At 47.0% G+C, this 25390-nt stretch overlaps 2 protein-coding genes and 1 long non-coding RNA gene across 10 annotated transcripts; 2 read left to right on the top strand and 1 right to left on the bottom strand.

The window, feature by feature from the left end:
* Window positions 1-524: 524 nt before the first annotated feature.
* On the top strand, window positions 525-2680 carry LOC113616116 (uncharacterized). The gene is made up of 2 exons (XR_003431224.1): window positions 525-1041; window positions 2244-2680. It is a non-coding gene; the product is annotated as an uncharacterized LOC113616116 (long non-coding RNA).
* On the bottom strand, window positions 1828-18902 carry PPP1R10 (protein phosphatase 1 regulatory subunit 10). Of its 8 annotated transcripts, none has more exons than XM_027099358.1 (20): window positions 18788-18902; window positions 15562-18247; window positions 11307-11425; window positions 10544-10630; window positions 10262-10397; window positions 9795-9846; window positions 7688-7765; window positions 7366-7539; window positions 7054-7159; window positions 6841-6953; window positions 6252-6352; window positions 5865-6012; window positions 5632-5790; window positions 5283-5529; window positions 5057-5120; window positions 4757-4951; window positions 4527-4602; window positions 4184-4297; window positions 3356-4018; window positions 1828-3088 (listed from the first exon to the last, which is right to left on the bottom strand). In XM_027099358.1, exons 3-20 carry the CDS (start codon window positions 11411-11413, stop codon window positions 2979-2981), a joined length of 2730 nt encoding a protein of 909 aa, XP_026955159.1. In that variant the 5' UTR covers window positions 11414-11425; window positions 15562-18247; window positions 18788-18902; the 3' UTR covers window positions 1828-2978. The 8 variants fall into 8 exon arrangements, with proteins under 8 accessions (XP_026955159.1, XP_026955154.1, XP_026955160.1 ...); XM_027099353.1 differs by having other exon boundaries at window positions 17720-18247; XM_027099359.1 differs by having other exon boundaries at window positions 10262-10315; window positions 10606-10630; window positions 17720-18247.
* On the top strand, window positions 18753-25025 carry MRPS18B (mitochondrial ribosomal protein S18B). The gene is made up of 7 exons (XM_027099366.1): window positions 18753-19183; window positions 20362-20470; window positions 20573-20670; window positions 21076-21144; window positions 22478-22544; window positions 23810-23869; window positions 24452-25025. The coding sequence occupies exons 1-7, from the start codon at window positions 19004-19006 to the stop codon at window positions 24745-24747; spliced, it is 879 nt and encodes a 292-aa protein (XP_026955167.1). The 5' UTR covers window positions 18753-19003; the 3' UTR covers window positions 24748-25025.
* Window positions 25026-25390: the final 365 nt, after the last annotated feature.

Genomic DNA, 25390 nt, shown 5'->3' with positions numbered 1-25390 from the left:
GGCTTGGTAAAGAAACAGAAATGGGTCAGTGGGTACAGTGAAATGGATGAGATGCCCAAACTGTCTCCCTGCCTAAAAAAAAAAGAAAATCTAAGTAACAGGTAATTTGGATTTTCATGGAGAATTTGAAAGAAAATGGCTGAACTCATTTTTAAATTAAAATAGAAAAAATTAAGCTCTCTGTAAAGATTCTTGTGGCCTGTTGCAGGAGGTGGAGGGAAGAAGGTGAGAAGCAGCAGTAGATGGAACCAGAAAGAAAGAAACACAAGTTAAAGAATTTTTTTTTTTTTAATTATTTTTGGCTGCGTCGGGTCTTCGTTGCTGCGCTGGGCTTTCTCTAGTTGCGGCGAGCGGGGGCTACTCTTTGTTGCAGTGTGCAGGCTTCTCATTGTGGTGGCTTCTCACTGCAGAGCCCAGGCTCTAGGCGCACAGGCTCAGTAGTTGTGGCTCGCGGGCTCTAGAGCGCAGGCTCCATAGTTGTGGTGCACGGGCTTAGTTGCTCCGCGACATGTGGGATCCTCCCAGACCAGGGCTCGAACCCGTGTCCCCTGCATTGGCAGGCGGATTCTTAACCACTGCGCCACCAGGGAAGCCCAAGTTAAAGAATTTTTAACTTTTTTTCACTTGAGTTGTGTACTTCATTGGTATTTCACCTCTTAGGTTGGCCCTTAGATTACATCTTTTCAGGACCTCTCCGAGTGTGAAGAGCAACAGTAGGCTGACTGAACACCCTCTTTCCAGAGAAGGGGCAAAAGGGAAGAAAAATTAGCACCACTGGCCTAAGTGTAGGTGGGGCTTGTGAGGTTTAGGAAGTTGCTCCCCTCTTGTGGCCAATCCTGGAAACAACAGCCAAGAAACGTGTTCTAGGGCCCTGTCTTTTCATTGTTTTCCAGATCAGCAGTCAGCAACACCTGGGAACTTGTTAGATATGCAAAATCTCGGAATTCATCCCAGACCTGCTGAATCAGAAAATTTGCTGAACCCCACCCCCAATCTCTTTTAAAAGCCCTTCAGATGATTCTGAGGAACGCTGCAACTTTGGTAACCACCATTCTCAACCTATACCCCAATATCCCTACCTCCCTTTCCCTCTCCCCCCAAAATGTAATCTCCTAATTTCTGATTACAAGAATAGCAGAGCTTCCTATTTAAAGTTAATCCTCTCCCTCCATGTTCTGGACTCTAAAACCTCCTGTCTCCCCAGGAATCTTTCTTTTTTTTAAATATACTTTTTTTGGCCATGCCGCACAGTTTGCAGGATCTTAGTTCCCCAACTAAGGATCAAATCCAGGCCCCAGCAGTGAAAGTGCTGAGTCCTAACCACTGGATCACCAGGGAATTCCCACCGCTGGGAATCTTGTTCCATCAACTAGGCCCTCAATACCTGTCCTTAAGGTCTAAAAATTATCTTGATCCTACATCTTCTAGCAGCAGGCCTATTTCTCTCTACCCTGCAGAGCCCCTTTTTGGGGGGACAAGCAGGATCCACCTATTTTTCCTTCCTTCCCCAGAAACTGCTCTTGGATTTTTCCTTTTTCAGCCACTCTTCCCTACTCCTCCCTTCTGCCCACCCTCACATAAATCCCTTCCCTAAGCTACTCCACAGGGCTGTTAGGATGGATGTGCCTGCACCTTCTGCAGCTTGGGTGATCTGTGAGCTCTGCCTTCCCGAGCTATGGCGTTTTATATTCAAAGTACTCCTTCACCAGTATTTCACTTAACACCAACGAAGGGCTGAAAGCCACATTCCACAAAGGTTTGTATTAATGAACTTTCAACAGCTGATAATGGCTTTTTTCTTTTTAAACAGTCCAGGAACACCAGGGGTTAAATACTTCTCTTTCCACTGTTTATTATTAATGTACAAAATATACAAAACCAAAAGAAAAAAGAAAATACTCATCCTCAAATCCATTGTGGCTCTAACCCAAGACCCTGCACAAAACCCAACCAATCCACTGTTTTCATAGAAAACAACTGATGCTGAGACAGGTGAAGGAGAGGGCTGGGAGAGGGCAGGTCATCTCATCGAATCCACCCAGGAAGGCACCTGGTGGGGATTCAGAGGTGGCTGACTGACAGGGCAAGGGAGGGAGCTGGAGGCCTCACACCCACAAGGTTCCAGGTGGGGGCCAGGAGCACGCTAACTCCCAGAGGCAGTGCGTGTAGTGTGACTGGCATGCCCAGCACGCCGGGCTTCAGTTGATGAAAAGCTGGTCTCACTGAAGTGTTTTAATTTCCAGAATGAGCTGCAGGCAAGGGTGGACCACCACCAATGGCCTCACCTATGCCAGCTAAAACTTTTCACCGGATGCCGATGTGGATTTGCCATCATTGAACCTAGCAGACCCATGATGCAAACTTGGGTGTTCACGGAAGATTGCAACGTCTTACTTGAGAAAGGACTCAATGTAAAGCCTGTGTCGGGAGGAGTGGGGATGATGTGTTCCAGAACTCAAATCCAGCCTGATTGAGTCCTCTCAGTGCAGTGGGATACACAATACCCCTTTACCATCTCCCCACCCCACGAGGAAGCATGAACTTGGCTGGGATGACTTCATAAGTGCAGCTGATCCCGTGTCAGAGTTCTGTGTGCATGTGGAGGACCCACAAGAGGAGAGTAGAGGTGTTCTCCAGGATAACCAGCTTTAGGTTCTCAGGCATAAAGGGTAATACTGGAGAGGCGCTTGGCATAAAGGGCAAATCTCCTCAAAAAGTGAAGCCAACTCGGTCTCCTCTTCAGCAGTCCAGGGTACAGAATGTGTCCAGTCTCTCTCCTCCCCAGACTGGAGGAAAATATGTACATCAATGCGCACCAGTGATCCGAAAACCCCCAAGAACCCAGGCAGGTGGGCACTGAGGGGGCCGGCTCCTCATCAGCTGGGGAAAGGGGAAAATGGGCCTCACAGAAGCCATAAAAGGGTGGAAGGAGCAAGGCTGCAGTCCACAGGGGTGTGGGTGGGGTGGGCAGGTGGTCCCTAGGGCAGGGGGGGCCCATTGACACCCGGGTGGTAGAAGGCACAGTTGTTCTCATAGCGGCAGTTACCCTTCATCATGAAATGTCGACAAACAGGGCGATTTGACATGTCTGTGGGAATGATGGTGGAATAGTTAGATAGGAAATGGCCAAGAGGTCAATGCCACCCTCATCCCACCCGTCCAAGGCATCCTGAGAACTGTCTTTCAGAGAGACCTAGTCTTGGGGACCTGGGGGAAGGGCTAAAGGAAGGAACTGCCATGCATGCTGGGAACGGGGTGACCTCATGTTCTGCCTGGCAGACCCGGGGTAGTGACGTTCCCCAAAAAGTTGTAATGGGACACCAAGAGCCATATGGGGGACAGGGAGCATCCTCACCTCCTCCATGGCTGTGGCCTCCATCATGCCCTCGGTGGCCTCCTCCGCCATGGCCAGGGCCATCATGGCCACGGTGCTCATGAGGGGGTGGCCCTCGATGGTCATGGCCTCGGTGACCAGGGCCATCATGAGGCCGGTGGCCGTGGGGCCCCCCATGTCCAGGGCCTTCATGGGGCCGATGTCCACCACCAGCACCCATTCCTCCACCAGGGCCTTCATGAGGACGATGGCCACTGCCACCACCCATGCCGCCGCCAGGGCCTTCGTGGGGGCGATGCCCACCGCCCATGCCACTGCCAGGGCCTTCATGGGGACGATGTCCGCTGCCACTGCTCATGCCCCCACCAGGGCCTTCATGGGGACGATGCCCACCACCTCCGACCATGCCCCCACCAGGGCCCCCTCTTCCATTTGGAGGTCCTCCTCCAGAGCGACCTCCTCTGGCCCCTCGGAATGGAGGAGGAGGAGGAGGTGGTTCACTCCCGCCTCGGCCACCACGGCCTCTATGGTATGGCCCCGGACCTGGTCCCCCACGCATCGGGCCACCCCGCATGGGGTCACCTGGGCCATCCCAGAAGGGATCACCCCCTCGGGGAGGGGGTGGGGGACCCAGGAGACGTGGACCCACTGGCCCACCAGGGCCCCCAGGGCCTCCATGGGGACCTTTTGGGGGGAAAAAAAAGGGAGAGAGACAGTATCAGCTACCTGTTGCACCCAGGGACCGCCATCTCCCAACCCAAACCAACCCCCGGCTTTGGTCAATCCTGTACAGTTACCAGGCCGAAATCAAGCAGACAAACCCATTCTAACCTCTCACTCACCACCTACCTGGCATAGGTCCGCCAGGTCCAGGGGGGAAGTGCTGCATGCCCTTGGGGCCCCCAGGGCCTCCCGGTGGGAAACCATTGGCTATGGGACCAGGCCCTAAGAGTCCATGAGGCACTGTTAATGAAAAAGGAGTGAAGCAGTCAGCAAGACGATTCTAGAAGAGCGGCATGACGTCTTCCCGCTTAGGTGTGCCCAGCTGACCCCCTCAGACCAACCTGGCAGAGCACTGCCCTCTGTCCAGTCTTCCCCTCCCATGTCTTGCCGCCTAGTGGCAATACCCCTGCTCCCCCAATTCCACTGCAGGCCTCCTCGCCCAGGCCCCGGGGCTGGCCCTGAGGATTACCCAGCATCTGCTTGATCTTGTCTGAATAGTCTGGTTGCTTCAGCAGTTCCTCTGAGGGATGACTGTTAGGGCTACCCTGTGAGGCAAGGTCATTAAGGGACAAGGTCAACAGAGAATAAGGGTAACACCCGGCAGAGAAGGGAGAGCCCGAGGAGAAAGCAAGTGGGAAGGAGAGCAGAACGGGAGTAAGGAGAAATGGAGACAGTGGGGAAGAAGAGGGAGGCTCGTACCATGATGGAGGTGAGGATCTCCTGCACATTGATGCCTCCTCCTCCAGGACCCTGGGGGCTCTTCCCGGCACCCATGCTTCCCATAAGATTGGCCAGAACAGGAGGCAACTTGGAACCGCCTGCCCCATCGGGTGAGCCACAGGTCCCCCCCGGCTCCAGGGTCTCAACATATGGGGTCTCATCCATGGAACATTCCTGAAATGACAGGACAGAACAATCAGGACCAACAAGGATAAAGAGCCAGTCTCCCACGAAAGATGCATTAATGTCAAGCACAGCCTCCATCAGCACACAACTCACCTCATCTAGGGGGATGAGTTTGGGGGGGACAGGCTCATAGGGCTCAGGATCAGGCTCGTGAGGACTGTCAGGAATGCAGCAGGCGATAGAAAAAAAAAGCGTGACAGTCAAATTATTTATTCAAGCCCTTGATTTCCTTCCTAACCCCCACCCCCCTTCTAATTACCCCAGGGCACGTTCCCCTCAAGGGCTCAATACCTCAGGAAGTGAACCCCATTCTGCTCACCTTTCCTTGTTCAGGAAGAGCTCCTGAAGGATCCCCTTCTCCCGCTCAGCCTGGATGTACCGCTCCTGGCTGTTGCTTCCAGGGGTGACAAGAGGTGAGGGCAGCACCAGGGGCCGGGGACACACCCAGGGCACCTTCTCCTCCATGTTGTCATGGCTCAGACGCCGGGCCGTCTCAAACGCGTGTCGGTCTGACAGTATCTCTCGCTTAGCTGCCTCTCCGAAGTCCTTGATCTTATTCACATTCACTATTGCCAAGGAGAAAAAAAGCAAGAGGGAAGGTAAGCCCAACCAAGTCCTTTTTAAACTCTCTATACCCCACCTACTATAGAGGAAACTGGATCTCTAACCTCGTTCAGTTTCATCCAGTTCAAAATAGAAATACTCTCTCAGCTTGCCCTCCTCAGGCCAGGTCACAGTTTTCCTCTTCCTGCCTTTCCGGGTCAGCTGGCTAGGATCTCCGGGACTCTCCACTGGCTTTGCATCCAGAGCTCCTGGCTCCAAAGAGGCTGTAAACAAGTAGTTTCAGAGCAGATCCTTCCTTTCAGAAAACCCCGAAACCTGAACCAGTTTCTAGACTTACCAGTATCCATGAGCTCTGGGACTTCAACAGGGGGAACTGGGGTCCCTGGACGTTCTGTGTCCATAGCCTCAGAAGGAGGTGCTGGCTCTGGGGAAGAAGGTTTGGCTGTGCTCGGTTCTGTGCTCGTTTTCCCTTCAAATGGGCTTGGCTATTGTGAAAGAAAAAGAAGTTAATGAGCTGACAGGGAAGGCAAGGCAATTAGTCCAGGGTCCTTGGCAAGATCCCCTAACAGTTCCTATAAAGGAAGACTGTCTCTAACAGTACTCTGCCACCAGTCTACATCTGAGACACAACTCTTGTCCTCCCCGAGCATCCTAGCTGCTGGGCCCTTCCTTCACCTGTACCTTTTCTACCTGGTCACTGGCACCTACTGCACAGCACCCATACCTTGGCAGCTGTGGGTGACAGCACCTTCTTCTTCTTCTTAATTTTGATGCCTGGAACAGGGGCTGAATTGAGCGCATCCAGAAAGCCCAGGCCCTCCATAGCTACAAAAGAAAAGAGCATAAAATGGAATCATCAGACCTCCTTAATAATGCTATTCCTATAGACAAAATCTGGGCAGAAAATTGGCCAATAGAGACCCTGCCTCAACTTTGGACACAATAAGCTCAAGGTGACCAGGAAGCATATGTAGGAGGATTCACACAAGAAATCCTTGTCATTATTCTATCTTTCTTTTAAAGGCAGGCAAGCGTGGCTTTGGATAGGAATCAGAGCTCAGGTAAGTGACAAAGTCAGCCTCCATGAACGTGACGGCTGGGAGCGCACACACCAGTCACTGAACAGCACGCCTCCCTACTTCATCTCTAAAATCACTCCTAAGCAATCCTATCAAGGACTCCTAGGAAGGGAGTTCCAGGGGAGTAAACATTAAAGGACACCAAGAAACCAGATGAAAATGGAGGAAAACGCTTCATTTCCATGAAAACAGTTTGCTCTCAGTTCAAAGCACATCCCCCCACTTTAGACTCACGCTGTGGCGGGATGATCTTCACTTTGATCTCTTTGGTGGCATTGGGTGTTGTGTTGAGTGGCTTGTATTTCTTCTCTGCAGGGGGTGCAGCATCTCCTGGGGCGGCTGTGGAACTGTTAGAAAGGGACTGGTCAACAACACCTGACTTGCCCCCTCTTTTCCCCTCACGTCCACAGACCCAACCCATTCAAAAACCAAGAACATGGTCCATACCTCTGACGCTTGAGGGGGATGGGTTTAAGGTTGTACTTGTCAGAAACCACCACTGCACTGGCATTCTTCTTCACAGGCACCAAAGACGGGGTCTCCAGCTCTAGTCCTGGGGGAGAAGACATGGTGTTGGGGCCGGACTCACTCCACACTCTCCTGACTCTTCCTCCCTTAACCTTCATCAAGCCCTATAAACTCCCACAATGCTCCACCCACTCTCCAGATTTATCGTACCATTAAGTCCAACTCTTCCACCATAAGGCCCGGGCTGTGCACCTACCCACAGACACTCCAGAGGCCAGACGGCAGCCTTACCGGTAGAGCGGAACTTGGCGTGACTGGGCGCCGTGGTTCGGAGGGACTTGGGCTTCTCCCTCTTCTTCTCCGGGGCCTCCTCAGCCCGAGTCTCAGCCTTCACCTCAGTCAACGGTCGCTCAGGAGGGGTGGTTCGACTCTTTCCCTCTTCTTTCCGTTTCTTCTTATCTTTCTCTGTTGTGGAAAAACAGAGCAGAAAAGGATTTTATTTAGATAAAGAGAAAGACTGTCAGTCAGAGGTAAAAAGCAGGTTAGGGGCACGGAAGGCCACATCCCAGTGGGAAAGAAAGAAATACAAGGGATAAAGGGCCTAGCTGCTTACCAGCAGGCTGGGTACTGCTCTGGGAGCGGATCACAGCCATCCAGTCGCTAACAAGGACTGAGGCCAATTTCCGGAGCTCTGCAGGTGAGAGAAAGGGGAAATGCCTAAATAATGTAAGATACACTGAATCATGGAATTTTCCTCTGTTCAGATAACTTTCAACCCTGATGCCACCGGGTGGGGCGGGGGGGCAAAAAGAAGGAACATTTATTAAAGTATGTTGTAAAAACTACACCAGGTGCTTTGCATACATCTCATGTAATTGTTATTACAACCTGAACTTTTTTTTTTTTTTGTGGTACGCGGGCCTCTCACTGTTGTGGCCTCTCCCGTTGCAGAGCACAGGCTCCGGACTCGCAGGCTCAGCAGCCATGGCTCACGGGCCCAGCCGCTCTGCGGCATGTGGGATCTTCCTGGACTGGGGCATGAACCTGTGTCCCCTGCATCGGCAGGTGGACTCTCAACCACTGTGCCACCAGGGAAGCCCACAACCTGAACATTTTTAATCTCCCTTTAAGACACAGAAGCATGGAGATTAAAGTTACAAAACTAGAAGATGGCAGAATGAACCTAGTGCCTATGCTCTTCCCTTAACCACTTATTACAATAAAATAAGGAGAAAGGCAGAGGGGTTCAAGTATCCAAAGGGCTACCAGATTTTAAAAATTTCAAGGAGGCAGATTTAGATCCTCGTAAAAAAAAGATTTTCTAGGGAAACTTTTTTCCTAGGATGTCACTAGTGATGACAGCTCTTAAAAGAATCAATTAAATGTTGCAAGAGTGAAAAAAGAACTTAAAAACAAACCGATTTAGGATGAAGGAAGCAGAGTTTATCTAGAGAAAAAAGATGGTCAGAGAATATAAAGATAAAAAACAGAATTTATTTCTAAATATATGGAAAAATGCATTTGTAGCTCTTTCCTTCTGTACTTGGCAAATAAAATCTATCTACGGGACCTCTCTTCTTGCCAACATTTCCACTATGGGCTGATTTAATAATGAAATTGTTGTAGAATATTAAAACTTAACTTTTTAAAACAGTCACACAACTGCCAACTCCTATACCTAATGCAATATGAACCCCAATGCCCAGTGGGGGAATATCCTGAAACCTCTTTGAAGCAATCGATACTATCTATGGTCCAGTAAACTTAACTACAGTCAATAAGGAATGTACAAATTTCAGTATCTAAAGGAAGCACAGAATAATAATTAAACCTATACTCAAAGACGGCAACACAATTAAGCCAGCTGGAACAAGGACCAATATACCTCAGTGAAGAAACAAAAGATAGGCAATGATTTAATGGGATCTTCTGTGTTACAGTTTATCCTACAAAGCTACTCTGAGATGTCAGAAAAACAGTGAAGTGCTCATTATATAAAAGGACCTAAAAACAGAATTAATACAACTAAAAGAACGGAAAGCTAGGGAATGTTTTTCACTTAAACAATACTGTGAGTTAAAATAAAATCGTGATCCTTTATCCTGGAAAATGTTCCCAGTGTTTTCTCCTCTAGCTAAACTTTCCAAAGGGACCTAGCATACCATTCCCCATAGACAAAGAGCGGGGATCGGCTCTGCTACAATGCTGCTCACTTGCGGGAAACCAGTGTCTTGTGCTCACTGGTTTATGCCTTGGGTGTAAAACTTTTGGGTTAACTCTTGGATATAAACCTTTTTCTTCTCTAAAGAAAAGCCTGTGACTTTCTGGAGCCAGGCTTTGTCTTCAAGCCAGAACTGTATGGCCCTTGCCAGGAGCTCCAAAACCCTTTGTCTTAGCAAAGGAAAGAATCTGTTGCTATCAAAGCTATGATATACTCCAGGAGTCAGGATTCTGCCCATGCCCTACAGCAGGGTGTTTATTGGTAGAACGAGCATACCTGTTGTTAGGAAAATAGACATTGAGGGTCCCAGAATATGCTCTATTTATTGATATTTAGAGAAACAGAAGTAAATGATGACGAGACATTCTAGGATGACACTATTTCCCCCAAAGAATTTTAAGTGTATGGCTTTTACACCAAGAGATCTTAAGAAATGAAGGTAACTGAGTGGAAGTAACGGAAGAAGGCCCAGGACACAGAGGAAAGGACTGGCCCCTACCTTCATCCTCACTTGACTTGCTCAGCTGCTTCACCAGTTTGGCTGTGTTGTTCTACGAAAGGAAGGGAGCAGCAGGATGGTAAGTGCCAGAAGGAAAAGCAGCCCACTCAGAGCTAACCACTCCCACAAACGCACAACCTCTTAACAGCCACTAACACTGAGATAGACCTTCTCTCTTACAAAGCCCTTGGAGACGTAGTCTTACTCCTTAAAACAACCCATTTAGGTAGGTTCAACCATGCCCATTTTACAAATGAAAAAACTGAGGCTCAGATATATAAGTGCCCCACGTCACACACCTATTAAAGGACATAAATTTGAACCAAATCTTGATTCCAAACTCCTATTTTTTTCTACCATTCTACCTCACAGGCCCAAGACTGTAGCCACATCAGAGTCAATATGAGTTTTTCATCTGTTAGCCTAAACCAAAAAGGAAGAACCAGGGTTGTAAGGACTGAAGGTACCTGCTTGAGATGGTCAACAGTGAGTGGTAGGTGCTGCAGGGTCAGTAGAATTTGCTGCAAGAGGGGAATGTTGTTGGTTGTCTTTGAATATGTCAGCCAATTGTTAAGAAGCTTGTAACCACCAACATCAATAAACCTGCAGGCAGGGAGGAGGCTCTGTGATGCCCTTCCTGGGTCTTGGGAGTATACTCCACCCTCCTAGTCCCCCAGCAATAACCCAGGAACCCCGTGCCTCACCTCCCCCCGCCTTCTAAGTACCCAGCCACCCAGGTCCCCACTTACTTGACCAATATTTCTGGTGAACGGGTCTGCAGGAGAATGTTCAAGTAAGTGCATCGACTCACCATCTTTCGTGCTTCCTTCATCAGACTGTAAGAGATAAGTCAAGGTTAGAAATGAAGCAGCCCGAAAGCACCTCTTCTTTGAGCAGACGTCTCTAATCTGCGGGAGTACCTCGAGATCCCTGATGACTTGGGACTTCGCTACAGTGTGGGGGGATCACACAGGCCCCTAGGAGGATGGGGTGGATCAGGATTGATGTGGAAACACCCAGAGGGATGGAACACAATGGAGGAGATGCACTGAAGTCTCCGATCTGAGGAGTTTTAAGTGTCACTGCTTCTCTAACCCACAGGACACATTTGATTCTGCTTCCAGGTGAAGAGCCCTAGCCTTCAACTACCATCTCTTCGGACTGGCTTAGTCACTCGCTTTCTCCTGGAAAACTTGAGGATCCCTGAAGGAAAATGACATTTGGAGCATGCAGAATGCAACCCAAAACAGTAAGAATCCTGTCACCTGACACTCCTGCTTGCTTCCTTCCTTCCCTTGGGACTGTGGATCTCCAAATATCCAGATGCCGTAATGACCGGGGACCAAGGGGTCATCTTTTCCTATCACTAGTTCTAACATAATTGGATTTGAATCCTATTCCACTGACTCCCATTCCTCTTAGGGAACACTTTTTGCTATCTACCTTAATTACAGTCATATTACAACACAAAATATTCTCCACTCACAACGAATTCAAAGGGTATAGACTCACCTGAAGATCTTCGAAATCCCATCCACACTCTTGACTTCCCCGTCTCGGTTAAGGAAGCTATCCAGGCCCTTGAGAAGCTCTTTGGGATCTATGGGACCCGAACCCATGATCGAGGTTTTCTAAGATAAGAGGATAAAACAAACCCACAGAATAAATGGGTGGCAAGGACAGCCGCAGTTGCCCTCTAATAAATTCTATCTCTGTTTGACAAATTATTAGTGATTATTTAATCTACATTCAACTGCACTCACCATTATCTAGGTAAGAAAAATCAACACAGACAATTGTCCCTACTGAGAAAACAGCCCTGGCAAGTGAAGCACTGTGTTAATACGTGACTGAAGGGGACGACAGTCAGACTGGAGGACTGAGGCAGCACCTCTCCTCTCGCTCCCAGTTACATCCTTCCCAGGACAGCTGAACTTCACCAGATTGTATCAGAGCTAAGATTCACATTCCCAAAACAAACACTCAACTCTCCAAGTCATTTTTGCTTATCAGGTCCCATTTCCCCTTAGTTGCTAATGAATCGAGCTTAAAAAAAACCACCAAACCTATAGCTTGATAAGAACTGGGCCAATCATGGATGTTGGGCTGTCTTCCAAGAGTCAACTCCTTTCTATCTTAGCCCATGAAGAGTCAACCGCTTGGGAGATTGGGATTGACATATATACATCAATATGTATAAAATGGATAACTAATAAGAACCTGCTTATTAAAAAAAAAAAAAGTCAACTGCCACAGGTAGCAGGATATGTTCTGCTTGCACCAGTAGACAATCTTCTAAAGTTGTAGGTGAAAAGAGAAGGAAACAAAACTTGAAAACAGAACCTCTCACCTATGGGAGTTAGGGGTGGCTCCCAGAAAGAGAGACAAATGGAGCAAAGAAAATCAAGCAGGTCCTCCTAAGCCTTGAAAAAATGTCACTCATTAACCAAACCCTGCATGAGTTTTTATTGTTTCAAAGTTAAGGGCAAGATTAGTTTGTGGTTTCAAAAGCAAAGATGCGAATCTGACTCCTAGTCCCTCCTAAATCATAACACCACCCAAGATCCCCAAGGAGAGCCTGAAATTAGAAACCATGGAGCCAAAAAGAATGGAACAAATAAAACTAGAAGCTGGCAAAATGCCATTAAATTTTAAGTAGCTGCTTTAGACTAGGTTAGAAAAGGAGTTAATTAAAAGCTGAACACAGCTGTTACGGGACAGAGACACGTGAAACAATTTCTAGGCCAGAACTGAAGTTTGAGAGAGGTAATTTAGAATCAATATGGTTCTGATTAGGATTTTTATCCACAATGCCTCTAAACATTGGCTTCTGAGAAGCAGAAAAGAAAGCCACCTTAGTAATATCGACATTTGGGAAATAAGACGAACACTGGGTAGGAAGCAGGCAAGAAAGCCTCCTGAATCCCGCATCTAGTACAGAGATGAAACACATGAGCCAGGCAGAAAGGTGGGAAAAAAATCAGTGTTTTACAAAGATGATTATATTTTCTGCAGAAAACAGGTTCCTTATAAGATCATGTTAATTAGTTCTATTTGTTCTATTTGTTTTCAAGCCAAAAGAGAAAAACAAGCATAACACTTTCAACCTTTTAATTCTCACAATAAAAAAGTCAATAAATTTCTACATTTACACGGTCTAACAACCTAGGCCAAGAAGAGGCAGAGGCATGGGGGGAACTTGGTTCCTGAGACCATAACCTGTGGGTTGAATACAGGGAGAGGAGGTAAGGTAAGAAATACTGAGAGGTGAGCAAGTCTGGGTTAACTGTGCTTTGCTGCTGCCCTGGAATCTCCACGAGGACAGGTAGAACCTAAGGTCAGAGGAAAAAACATTCAAGTCCAATACCAGATAAATTAGAAGTCCACAGGCCAAATCCACTTAAGTGTGGTGATTCTTATACACAGAGACACAGACATGGGGATAAAGGAATTTTCCCCATGTAGTAAGACACTATAAAGTGAAGTATAGACACTGTAAGGACAGAAATACAATAAAGGGATACACAAAATAGATTTCCCATTTGCTGGAGACTGGAACAGCAATGAGCGAATCCAAAATAATAAAATATATCATCAGTTAAAGAAAATATACGCAATTTGACCAAAAGCTTTCAATTAAACTAACTTCACTTCCAACCAATGTCCCCTAAATACAGCTGGCCCCTCAGATTCAAACCCAGTTGAATACACAGCACCTTGGAAAAGTCCCTTTTGCATACCCACCTACCAGTTAAGTCAACAGGCCTGCTCCCTCTACTTCCTTCAGAAACAAAATTTGTCACCTGAGCTCAAATGTTCCTTTGCTTAAGAGGGCAGCAGACAAGAGAGAATAACCATCTTCAGAGAGAAAAGAAACCAGCGAGTACACAGCTAAATTCTGTCCAGTGCCTTCTGCTGGGAATGGGACCCAGGGACAACTTTTTAATTCCCCATTCACAAGCAGCAAGAATAAAAGACATTAACAGTCAAGGAAAACTAGAAGACAAAGCAGAAGAAATGTTAAATATTCATTTTCCACTGCAGTTTTCCTATTATGTACATTCTGGAAATATATTAACAAAACTATAAATTTTGTCTCACAAGCACCAATCACGTGGTTTTAAGATGTAAGGGGTTTTTCTCATGACGGCTTCCTCCAGGCAGATTAGTTTTCACTCATTTAAAATTAAGGACCCCAAGTGTTTTACAACCTATTTCCGTATTTTGAAGTCATTACGTTTAGAAAGAAGTTCCAAGGCACTCAAGTGGAAAGGAATGAAGAGCCTAAATTCTCGGCACAGCCCTACAAGAGAAAAGGCAAATGACTTTACCAGGGAAAGAGGGGCAGTGACCAATTGTCATTAACATATCTGGAGCCTGGAACGAAAGCTTAAGGAAGCTTTCTGAAACCAAAAATAATCCAGGGCATGATATGTTTTAATTTCCTTGAAGGCAGAACATACGGGGTGGCGGTGGGGAAGCAACCCCTGGCGTCATCTCCACCTTGTCCTAAAGCTGGGCTCTCCTTATGGAGCATGTTGCTGGCAGACACGTGCAGACACAAGGCACCGGGGAATTTTCTCTTACCAGAGATAAAATTAAGTCCAGAAGTGACACCAACTCCTGCCTCCAAAATAAATAAGGTGAAAAATATCTAGCTTGGCTAAAGTTATTCCATACCCATCACCAATGAAACAGAACTGAATTGGTTCAGGACAAAAATTCTAGGCGAGTTTAAAAACAATCACAACAATCTTCTAACAAAGGAGGAAGGTGTCCGTCCAAGTTTACCTTCACTTAGAGGTCTTAGCACTTCTGGAAATGAAGTGCTTTGTAGCTTACATTCCCCCCTTCCTTTCCACGGTAATTGAGGCATTTCCTAGTCTGACTCCAGAGTGGACTGAATTATGTCTCTCAGGTGATTCACAAGGTCGCACCTCTCAAGTAGTAAGCCGCCCCCCCTCAAAATCACTCCAAAACCTGGTAGCACATGCCCTTCCCAAACGCTTATTTGCCTTTCAATAAGGGTGTAAAGTCACCCCCCACCCCTTCCCTCATAGGACAGGATCCCAGGATAGAACTGTGGCCACAAACTACAAGGATCAGGTTCTCCGACGTTCTCTGGATGGATGTGGTTTCCCTAGAAGACCTTTTTTCCCATCTCCCATGTTAATGCAGATCTTCTTTATTATAATCCCCTGCTCACTAGAGCTCAGGAACCCCAGTGGGTAGAACGTTCAGCTCCCAAGGAAGGTATGCTGCAGAGGCACATGGCAAACTGCTTAAAAGATAAAAAACTTGTGGTCAGTAGGACATGTGGAAGAGGCCCTCCCATCCAATCCACAAGTAATAGTTTGAGAATCCATACCCAGTAGAAAATTAGCCCTAAAGTCTCACCAAGTCACCACAGAACAGTTGTACAAAATGGCTTTCCAATTCTGCCTAGAACCTTCACGCTTCACGGCAGGACTTTAAAAAATGAAAAGTATATGGAGAGTCTGATAAAGATTTGATTTTGAAAAAGTTGGAAGAAGAAAGGTAAGAAAGGGACAGGACACCCAATACCACCCTCAGGTAGGGCATGGCTTTCAAACATGCACCAATTGCTACAGCACTGCACAAGTGGAAAAACGAAGAGGACATTATTTCCCCATTGTTTTTAAGGAATTTCTTTCAGAAGGGAAGGAAAAAGAAATTCAAAAAGGGTGGCTCTTTGGAAAAAAGAAATGAAGGTTGTGAAACGTAATACCAGAAAGGTTTTGCTTACCAGAAACCGTAGCTTGAATCCCCCTGCCTTGAGTTTACAACTGCCGCCTCCTTTCCTAAAGATTCACTTCTCATCCTAGTACCAATGTACAGGAGCTAAGCAACTGGAGAACGTGATACAGCACTGAACACAAAGAGCTTACCCCCAAACCCAGAGGCGGGAATAAGGGCGATTTAGAAGAAAGTCCTAAAGTACCCACTCTCCCCCAGATTCTCATCATACAAAGCGACCAAATGCCAAGAGGCCCAAGGACTGATTCCTGAGCAGAAACGGCACATTTCAGTGTCATTAGGCCCCAGTTGTCTATTCCAGTTACTCATTCACAAGTCCTTGTGTCTTCCTCCAGTATCCCCCAACACACATAAGACACACACACGCTCACACACACTCCCCTCAAAAGCTTCCAGCCCTAAAGTACAGCTGTTTGACTGGTTTCCACCCCTGGCAACTGAAGCGGGGAAAAATTCCAAGCAGTAGTGATGAAAGAAGGTGAAAATAAAAGCAACAGACTCGGGATCGTTAAATACAAAAACTAGAGCTGCCCAAGGAGACGGACAGCTTCAAGACCTAATTCCTATAAGCTTTTTTCCTTTTAAGATAACGGCTATAAAAGGTTATAAAGAAAATAAGGAAAATGGCTTTTCCTGTCTGGCAGCAGCGTGCACAAGAGTCCAGAAGGCATCTGCTCGGGGTGGAGTTTGAAGAGGGTGGAGAAAGGAGGAAGAAAGCTGATTACATCACCTTTCAATGCTGCTCCTCCCCCTTGACCAAGTTTCTAGGGCGGCCCTAAGCTCTGGATGGCAAAAGGGGGAGAAAAACAACAAGGCAGGGACGCCATCTTGTTACGGAGAAGAGAACTCAAACTTAAAAAGCTATGCCGGCTCTGCCGGTAGCTTTTTACATTAAAAAACCTTTTAGTAAAAAAAAACAAAAAACAAAAAGCAGCCCCCATCCTGAATAGTCTTTGACCTACTTTGAATAAGAGCAGTGTGAAAATAAAAGCAATTAAAATATTAAAAAGAACAATTTTCTGCGGGGAAGAACTGAATTTGCAATTGAGGTTCAACCTGCTACTGTCGAACACCCCCATCCTCCCTATAAAGGGAAAGGGGGGAGGACTTGGACCCCTCTCAACAAATAGGGTTGAGGTGGGAGGACAGGAGAAAAATGGGTCAAGACACAACCTGCAACGCCGCTTGGAAGACAAAAGGACAAAGAAAGTCGCCATATTGAAGCAGGGAAGAAAAAAATTCCTTTTAACGACACAAATCTTCTAGAAAGCTAGCATTCAATTGCACTAAATGGCTTTTAAAATTATACTCCTGAATTCCACATTTCCCCAACCTTTCCACCCTCTACTTAACTGTATTCCCCCCACCAAAAAGTATCAAATTAAAATGTTAATCACTTTTTTTGCTTTTAAATAACCTACGCAATCTGCAACAATTACAAGACATTCTTTACCTCCCCAACTATTATCTTGTATGTATTGGCACTAAGATTATATTTTGCCCTGAATTAAGTGTCTTGCAATCTTTATTCCTAGATTGCCACCTGTATTAACCACACAAATATACCCCAAACAAATTACATTAAAATTGAGAGTTAACAATCATTTAAAAAGTCATAGCCACCTATTTCTCTCTGCCCATCTCCTTACCCTGCAATCTTTATGTACAGATTGCTTATTAATCTGGCAAATTGAAAGGCGCCCTGCTTGTCTCACACACAAAGAAGTGGGACTTCTGGGCCACAAAATCCACCATCTTTTGTATGTGAGCTCATTAACCCTTTTGAAGACTGCTGCTAACGAGAGGAAGGTAACCATACCTCCTTATAAAAAGCAAACACTTATGGCTTTGGCAGTCTGGAAATTGGCTGGATTACCAAGGGTTAACCATCAAAATCTTAAGTTGCGGGCCCTCCCTCCACCCTCTCCTAGCCTGCAGCAGAGCAGGGAAGAGGCAGGTGGTAGGGGAGAGAGAACACTGTTTAGACCCAAAGGCCCTTTTTAATGGAGATTAAGTGACCGGATCGGTCCTTCTCCAGTTCTCTATTTGTTCTACGGTCTCATTTCTTCCTCTCATTATTTTTGGTTTCACAAAGGGAAACGTTGATTTCTTGTTGCAAGGCTGGTTTTTGAAAATTCGACACTTACTATCCAATTTTTTTGCGACGTCAGCACCTCGGGCTCAGGGGGGGAGGGGGTTAAAATTTTGGAGAAAAAAAATAAAACAACCAACCAGGACCCAAAACTCAATTATTTGGGGGGCCTCATTGGATCAAAAAGTCTCCTTAAAAAAAATAAAGGCCAACTCAGTATTCATTTTCCCCCCACCCAACTCCATGCAGGGAGGGGGGGTCGTAGAAAAAAAGTTCTGAGTGGATTAAAAAAAGTAAACGCTGGATGAGTGAATTTGGGTGGGTTTGGGAAGGGAGGGTGGTTGATTATTTTTGAAGTTATGTGGTGACGGTCCTTCGGCCACAGATTTCAAGTCCCAGGCAGCGTGGGCTGGTGGGGTGGGCAAGATAGGTGGGAAGGGGCAGAAGACACAAGTGGTTGGGCTGGTGGCTGCTGTTTTCCCTTTCCCCCCTCTCTCAGGATCCTTTCAAGGGCTTAGATGTTGCTGCGGCTTGTTTCTTTTCTCCTCGTGGCCGGCCCGTCTTTCTCCGAGAAAATTCAAACCTGGGATAAAAGGAACACAAGGGAGAAAGATATAATCAGTATGGGTTGCTCTTAAACACCCAAAAGTACAATCTTTGTTGTCCCCAAACACCTCCATGTCCCATCCCGAACACAGCCGCTTAAAAAGAGTCACGGCTCTCAACCGAGCCCTCGCCTAACCCATTTCCTAGGCCAACTGTCCCAGTAAAATTTTACCCTCCAACCAACAAAACGCCGAGACTTACCTCTAAACGAACCCCAGAATGGCGGCTGCCCGCTCGGGCTGAGTCTTTTATATCCGGACACCGCCCAACGCGCCCAAACGTGCTAGTGAAACGCCCTTGCGGCGAGAGACTGTGCGCGGGGCGTGAATTCATTGGGCAACCAATAAGACAACTCGCCAGCTGATTGGCTATCCTGCCTTAACCTTCGCTCAGCCCCTTCCCCTGGGCACCCTCTTCCGCCTCCTTCCTGGCCCCCGAAAGCGTGCGCTTGACCTAGCGGCCTAGCACCTCCCTTTCCTCTGCTTCCACCACTTCCGCCCTCGAGATCATTTCTCACCAAGGGTTGGTAGAATCGGACCGGCGCATGCGCAGTGAGAGGATCTCGGTCAAAATCGACTTCAAAATTGCTTAAAATACAAACTGTAAGAATGCGATCTAAGAGTCGTACTGGCTGGTTCAGCAAAAATGCAATTTTGAGGCCGAATTCGATAGTGACGCAGTTGAAATTGGCCTCTCCCTACAGCTCCCCTTTCACGCTTCCGTCCTGACGCAGATGCGCTGCCGCCTTCCGCACTGCGGGGTCGTCCTTGGCCCTACCCTAATCTATTTCCTGGAGCATGCGCAGTCGCTTTTCCTGCTTTATGCGTATGTCAAGATGGCTGCCTCCACATTGAACGTGTTGCTGAGGCGCCTTCCTAGCATTTCGCCCTTCAGAGGTGCCTACGGAGTTCAGGTAACTCCTTGGGGCACATTTTGTACAACGCCAGATTTGGTTGTACCTTTTCGAGGTCATCGCTCCACTGCTGGGAATCCAGGAGCCGAGGCCTTCCCAAGTGCTTCTGCCTTGGCTGTCAAGGCAACCCTTTGCTTCCACCACCCTCCTCCTTCCCTTCTCATTCCTCAGTACAGCGCACGTTTTCTAATCTCGAGTCGAGAGTAAAGAGCAAGGGTTGGATGTCCTCCTCTTCCGTTTCCATCTCGGCTGAATAATTAGGCGGTGGAACGGATCTCTTGGCCATACACAAACCAACTATTAACTGTACAGGTGGTGTCTAAATCTTCGATGCCAGGGAGTGTTCTTGGGTTGAGGGACACTAGCTTCTACCAGCCCTACCATCTTCCAGTAGAGCCAGGATACATTCTCATGACCTGGGACCAGTTACTCGGCTCTTTATCTCACTAAATCAGTTTCTTATCAAAGCATACATGAGAGCTTAACTTTGGATTGAGTTTTCCCTCCAGCCTACGTACTCACCACCCTGGAGGTTATGGGCAGGGCAGATTCTTGGTGGGGTAGGGTGAGATGGGAAGGCTTGCCCAACTGCCACTCCCTAAAGTGGGACTGAAAACTGGTGACAGGGGTCACCACAGAGTTAACTACAGGCCTGGTAGCTTTAGAGGTAGTGTTAGGACTTAAGTTTGTTCTGCCATATGGAATGTTGACCTTCAACTTCTTAGAAGGCTGGGCAACTGAGTGATTGGATTGGATCGAGTTGGAGACTCGCGTGTCCTTTGCATCCCCTTCCTGCCACACATCTTAATTCCAAGAAGATGGACATTCTCCCTTTTCCTCCAGTAGACTGAGTTCATCCCAGAAAGCATGAATGCCTTATACGTGCCAGGTTTTTGAGTTGTCTTTTCAAATAAATTTGCTTCCCAGTCACCTGTGCTAGTAGTTTATCTTCTAATGTTACCTTTTCTTTCAAGATCCAGTTGGAGGTAGGGATAGTCGTTGTTGATGTAAACTTAATCTCCCACAAAATGCTACTCCCATATACAGCATATTCCTGCTGTATTTCATTTACACAGTGGGCGTGCCTTCCCCTTGCTCCCTGAAGTGTGGGCAGCAAACCAATCAGGTCTTGTCCTTGAACTCATTGTCTCATTTCGCCTCTGCCCCTCCTTTTATAGGTTCCCCTCCAGACTCTTTGCACCAAAGCCCCCGCTGAGGACGATTCTTTGCTCCCACTTCCCGTTTCCCCTTATAAGGATGAACCCTGGAAATATCTGGACTCAGAAGGTACTTCTAAATGGGGAAGGGGAGGGTCAAGTGAGGTCTGAAATAAGTGGACAGAGACCCGCCCATCACCACCACCCAAACTTGTATGGTCTTTCATTTCAGAATACCAGAACCGCTATGGTTCTCGCCCTGTCTGGACTGACTACCGTCGCAACCACAAAGGTGGAATACCCCCACAGCGAACTCGAAAGACATGTATTGTGAGTTTCTGAGTGTGGCACGTGGATGTGGAGTGGGGCTGGAGGCCATAGTGACAGCGGCAGCAGCACTTTTTTTTTTTAATTATTTTTTTTTATTTTTGGCTGCATTAGGGTCTTCGTTGCTGCATGCGGGCTTTCCCTAGTTGCAGGGAGCAGGGGCTACTCTTTGTTGCAGTGGCTTCTCTTGTTGTGGAGCACGGACTCTAGAGCACAGGCTCAGTAGTTGTGGTGCACGAGCTTAGTTCCTCGGCATCAAGTGGGATCTTCCCAGACCAGGGCTCGAACCCGTGTCCCCCTACATTGGCAGGCGGATTCTTAACCACTGCACCACCAGGGAAGTCCCCAGCAGCACTCTTTCTGACAGGGCTTTGAACAGCTTCACCTGCCAGTTTCTTCTCTCTACAGCGTGGAAATAAAATTGCTGGGAATCCCTGCCCCATCTGCCGGGATCAGAAGTTGCACGTTGACTTTAGGGTAAGGAGAATCTTTTCTCTAGGATAAAGACTTGGAGCCTTTTTTGCAGTGCTAAAGAGATTACCTTAGGTGTCCCGCTCTTCATATCCTGGTGCCCCTAAAGTCCATTTTGTATTGACTTTCTGGTAATATAAAAACATTCCTCCTTCCAGCCTTTTGCGCTCTACTAAGGGTTTTACTAAAAAGTTTCATCCCTTGTCTATGAAATTTACAGTCTAATTTGGCAAGAGAAATGCTTGTTTCTAATGTGAGGGCAATGCCCAAAGGTTTATTTATATCAATCACAGTTGTTAGCAAGTAGATTGGACTAGTTTTTTCCGGAGATTTTCTTTATTTCGTTGTCATGTTGATGTTTGGTGGCATGCTGAGACTTGGGGCTGGAGGGCAGATACATGAAGCAAGGTATAATCTAGTTATTTTTTCAAAAAACCTTCATTGTGATAAGGACAGAACTTATTCCTTAAAGTATTCAAAAACCTTATAAAGATGATAATGGAAAAGTGCCCTTCCGAGCTTGCAGTATTACAAGGTATTAGGGCAGAAGCTGAATGGCTGGTCGTCAGAGAAGTCAGAGGGCATTCAGGGGTCAGTCAGTCAGCAGATGGGGGTGTCTGACTGCTCTCAGGCTCCTTCTGATACAGGTTGTAGAGGAGTCCAGAAGATACTTCTCAATTTCAGCTGTGTATAATTGGTTACCAAAAAAAGGCTATAATCATTTGTATACAGTTTATAACAAATTGCATGACTAAGGGAGAGAGAAAGATTACAGACTGAAGAGTGCAGCTGACTCTGCCTGCCATTCCACTCCACAGATATACCTGCTTTTTCTTTGGGAGTCTCACCACCTGTGATTAATTACTGGCTGGGAGTCATTCTAATAATTAAATCTCTAAAATTGATTTTAGTAAACATATACATTACATATACCATGCATTTATATAAGTTAATAATTTGTAAATGTACATTATAACACGTACTACATTTTCTGGGTGATTTCAGGGATTTTCCAACAGACTGTCCCTAATTTGTTGCATGAAGGACTGACTTTAGAACCTAACCCCTACAGAAGATAATTCTATGTGAGTCTCAGTGACAAAACGTAGGATGTGTATGTGAAATGGTTGGAAGGCCAGGAAAGGGAAAAAGGTTGCAAGAATGTGTTCAGTAAAGGGATGGGGCTAAAACCAGGACCTGAAGGAAAGTAGCACCTGGGGAGATGTAGAAGGGTCAAGGTCATTTGTGTGGGTGTGCAGGGATTGTGCACTTTTAGTCTCTAATCGTCTTGCTACCTTCCCTTCCCTCTCTCTTGTTTCTCCACCACTTTTTCCTACAGAATGTGAAGCTCTTGGAACAGTTTGTCTGCGCCCACACGGGTATCATCTTCCATGCTCCATATACAGGTCAGCCCATCATCCCTGTCACCACCAGAATAGCTTTTCCTTACAGCACTTCATATATTTATTAAGACAGACAACAGGTATTTATTTGGTGGTTCGTACTAATGGCCTAAAAAATGTGATGGAACCTTTTGGAAATCTTGGCCTAATGGGGATACTCACACGCTAAAACAGTTACATGTGAACAGAAGATACAGGCGAGTACCAGTAATAAGCAAACTATCTAAATGGAACTGTTAAAAGGTAAGTGGTGCTGATTGTTTCCTTTCTATAGGGTCTCTTCACTTTTACGGAAGGCTTTCACATAAATTGACCTTTTATTCCATTGACAATTCAGTTAGATTTCCCAAATTTGGCGTAAGCTCACCAATTCAAGATTATATCTATTCCCTAACTATAGTCACAGGCCAAATCTGGCTCACTGTCATGTTCATTTATTTTCATATTGTCTACAACTCCTTCCAGGCTACAGTGGCAGAGTTGAGGAGCTGAGACAGACTATAATATATGCCTAAAACATATGCCACATTGCCTCCAGTATATGGCCCTGTACAGAGAACATTTTGCCAACCCCTGCCAACCCCTTTGCAAGATAAATTTGCAAAGAATAATCGGAATCCACCCTTTTGTGGCGTGGTAGCATGATTGGTGGAGTTTGGTTTGTCAAGGTTTTTGTTTTTGTTTTGGCTTAGTTTGGTTTTTTGTGGGGTTTTTTGGCCACACCACACGGCTTGTGGGATTTTAGTTTCCCAACCAGGGATTGAACCCGGGCTCGCGGCAGTGAGAGCACAGAGCCCCTAACCACTGGACCACCAGGGAATTCCCAAGGAGTTTTAAGAAGAGTTCTATAGTCAGGCTGTAAAAGGCTGAAGGGACTATTTTGCTACTTTCTCAGATCGTCTTGCCCAGATCTGAAATCCTCTTCCTTTATTGAATCTTTCTCTGTGGATTGTCCAACTCAGCCCTTTAACTAACCACACTTGCCCTTTGAATTGTGTTCTGCTCCCTGTCTTGAAACCTTTACTGTTAAGTGGCTTCTCTATAGTGGCTAGACCCTCCTAAGTCTTCATCCTGGTTCGCAGAGAGAGAGAGAAGGTTCTTCCCACTGGGCAGAAGGGGAAACCAAGCCTTGCCGAGGGGTCAGGGGAATGGGGTCATCAGGTAGAGCTAGGTCTTCCAAATCTACGCCTCTATCACCATGTAGAAGCAGTTATGTTCTTCATTTACTGTGACTTATAAAATGATCTCTGAGTTACCTTTTTTCACAGGGGTCTGTATGAAGCAACACAAGAAGTTGACCCAGGCCATCCAGAAAGCCAGGGATCATGGTAAGAATGAGAAGGGGCACAGCGCAGTTTTGTTAGGCATAAGGAAGGTGACTTAGGGCTGGAGGGTGGATATAAATGTTCCCACCTATCTGAGAAGGTAGCACTCATGTTCTTCCAAAGAATCTCTTCTTTCATCACTCCACCGTCCCTTGTTTCCTCTCCTGAGTCTCTTATCTTGTCGTTGCCCTGTCCTCTTTTTCTTCCTCTTTCTCTGCCTTCTTATTTTATAAATGTTGCCCCAATGCCATGTCTAAATCATAGGAGCTTTGTATAAATTTCTGACCCTGGGCTCCATGACACTTTTGCACAAATTAGGAAAAGGTACCCCTATGTTAGGGCAGATGCAGCTTCATAGCCCTGGCACAGGCCTGCACAGCTTGGCAGGCAAGAGTCTGGGCAGCACGTCAGCCCACACTTGCCCCCTTGGCCAGTTGCTTCTGTGCAGCATACCACATGCATAAATGAACCCAGTGGCTCTGACTGGTCCCTCCCTCCCTTTATATGTCATTTTTCTTATTATCTGTCTTAATCTGAAGTACCTGTCCTCCCTTCCCTGGCATTCTCTTTTTTTTAATCCCCCAGGTCTCCTCAGTTACCACATTCCCCAGGTTGAACCCCGGGACCCTGACTTCAGTACCTCTCATGGAGCTGTGAGTGTCACTCCGCCAGCGCCCACTCTGGTTTCAGGTGACCCCTGGTACCCATGGTACAACTGGAAACAACCACCAGAGAGAGAGCTGTCCCGCCTTCGTCGGCTCTACCAGGGTCATCTCCGAGAAGAAAGTGGCCCTCCACCTGAGTCAATGCCCAAGGTGCCCCTCACAGCCGCAGTTGAAGCCTCCTCCACTGAGCAGGCGGGCCCCCAGACTGCTCTGTAGGAGCTGTAGACTAGGAAGGGAGCCGGGAGGGTCCCTTACACAGTATTTCATCCTGAAGAGCTGTCTACATTGTGGCCAGTGGCAGGCCCAGGGCCAGAGAAAGGAAATGATTGTTGGTGAAAGGGATAAATACATCTGAGGCTGAGGGAGGGCAGTGCAGACGTGTATCGGAAGCCCCAGCCCCTATATGTTGTCAATAGATAGGCTGTACATTCTGCTACTGTTCCAGACCTGTGCCAACTGGGTTTTTCCACAATAAAGCTGTATCCTGTCTCTGGGCTGCATTTCAGATGAATGCTATGGAGGATTGCGGGGCAGTGGGTGCTGCTGTGGGGAGAGGAGTGGTCAGGCTTGAGCCAGTCCGATCAGTGCACTCTTGGGACCAGAAGCCACCTGGGATGAGCAGTTGTGCCATTATGTGATGATCACTTGTGCCCCCCTGTGCCCGATGCACAGTGTTCCCACTGAGGGGCTAAAGGGTTGGAGAGTGAGACACTAGGCCTAAGAAAAATGCGTTGCTATGGCACCCGCTGCCGTGGGAGGCGCGGATGGGATGAGTGGCGTTGCTAAGTGACAGCTGGTCTGGCAAAAAGAACGGGGTCCCCGGGCCGGCTGCCGGGATGGTGGTGGGTGGGGGGCGGTG

Source organism: Aethalodelphis obliquidens, unplaced genomic scaffold (genome assembly GCF_003676395.1).
Source record: "Aethalodelphis obliquidens isolate GAN/ISIS:26980383/991018 unplaced genomic scaffold, ASM367639v1 scaffold131, whole genome shotgun sequence".
NCBI lineage: Eukaryota > Metazoa > Chordata > Mammalia > Artiodactyla > Delphinidae > Aethalodelphis > Aethalodelphis obliquidens.
This window is presented reverse-complemented; position numbering and strand designations above follow the sequence as displayed.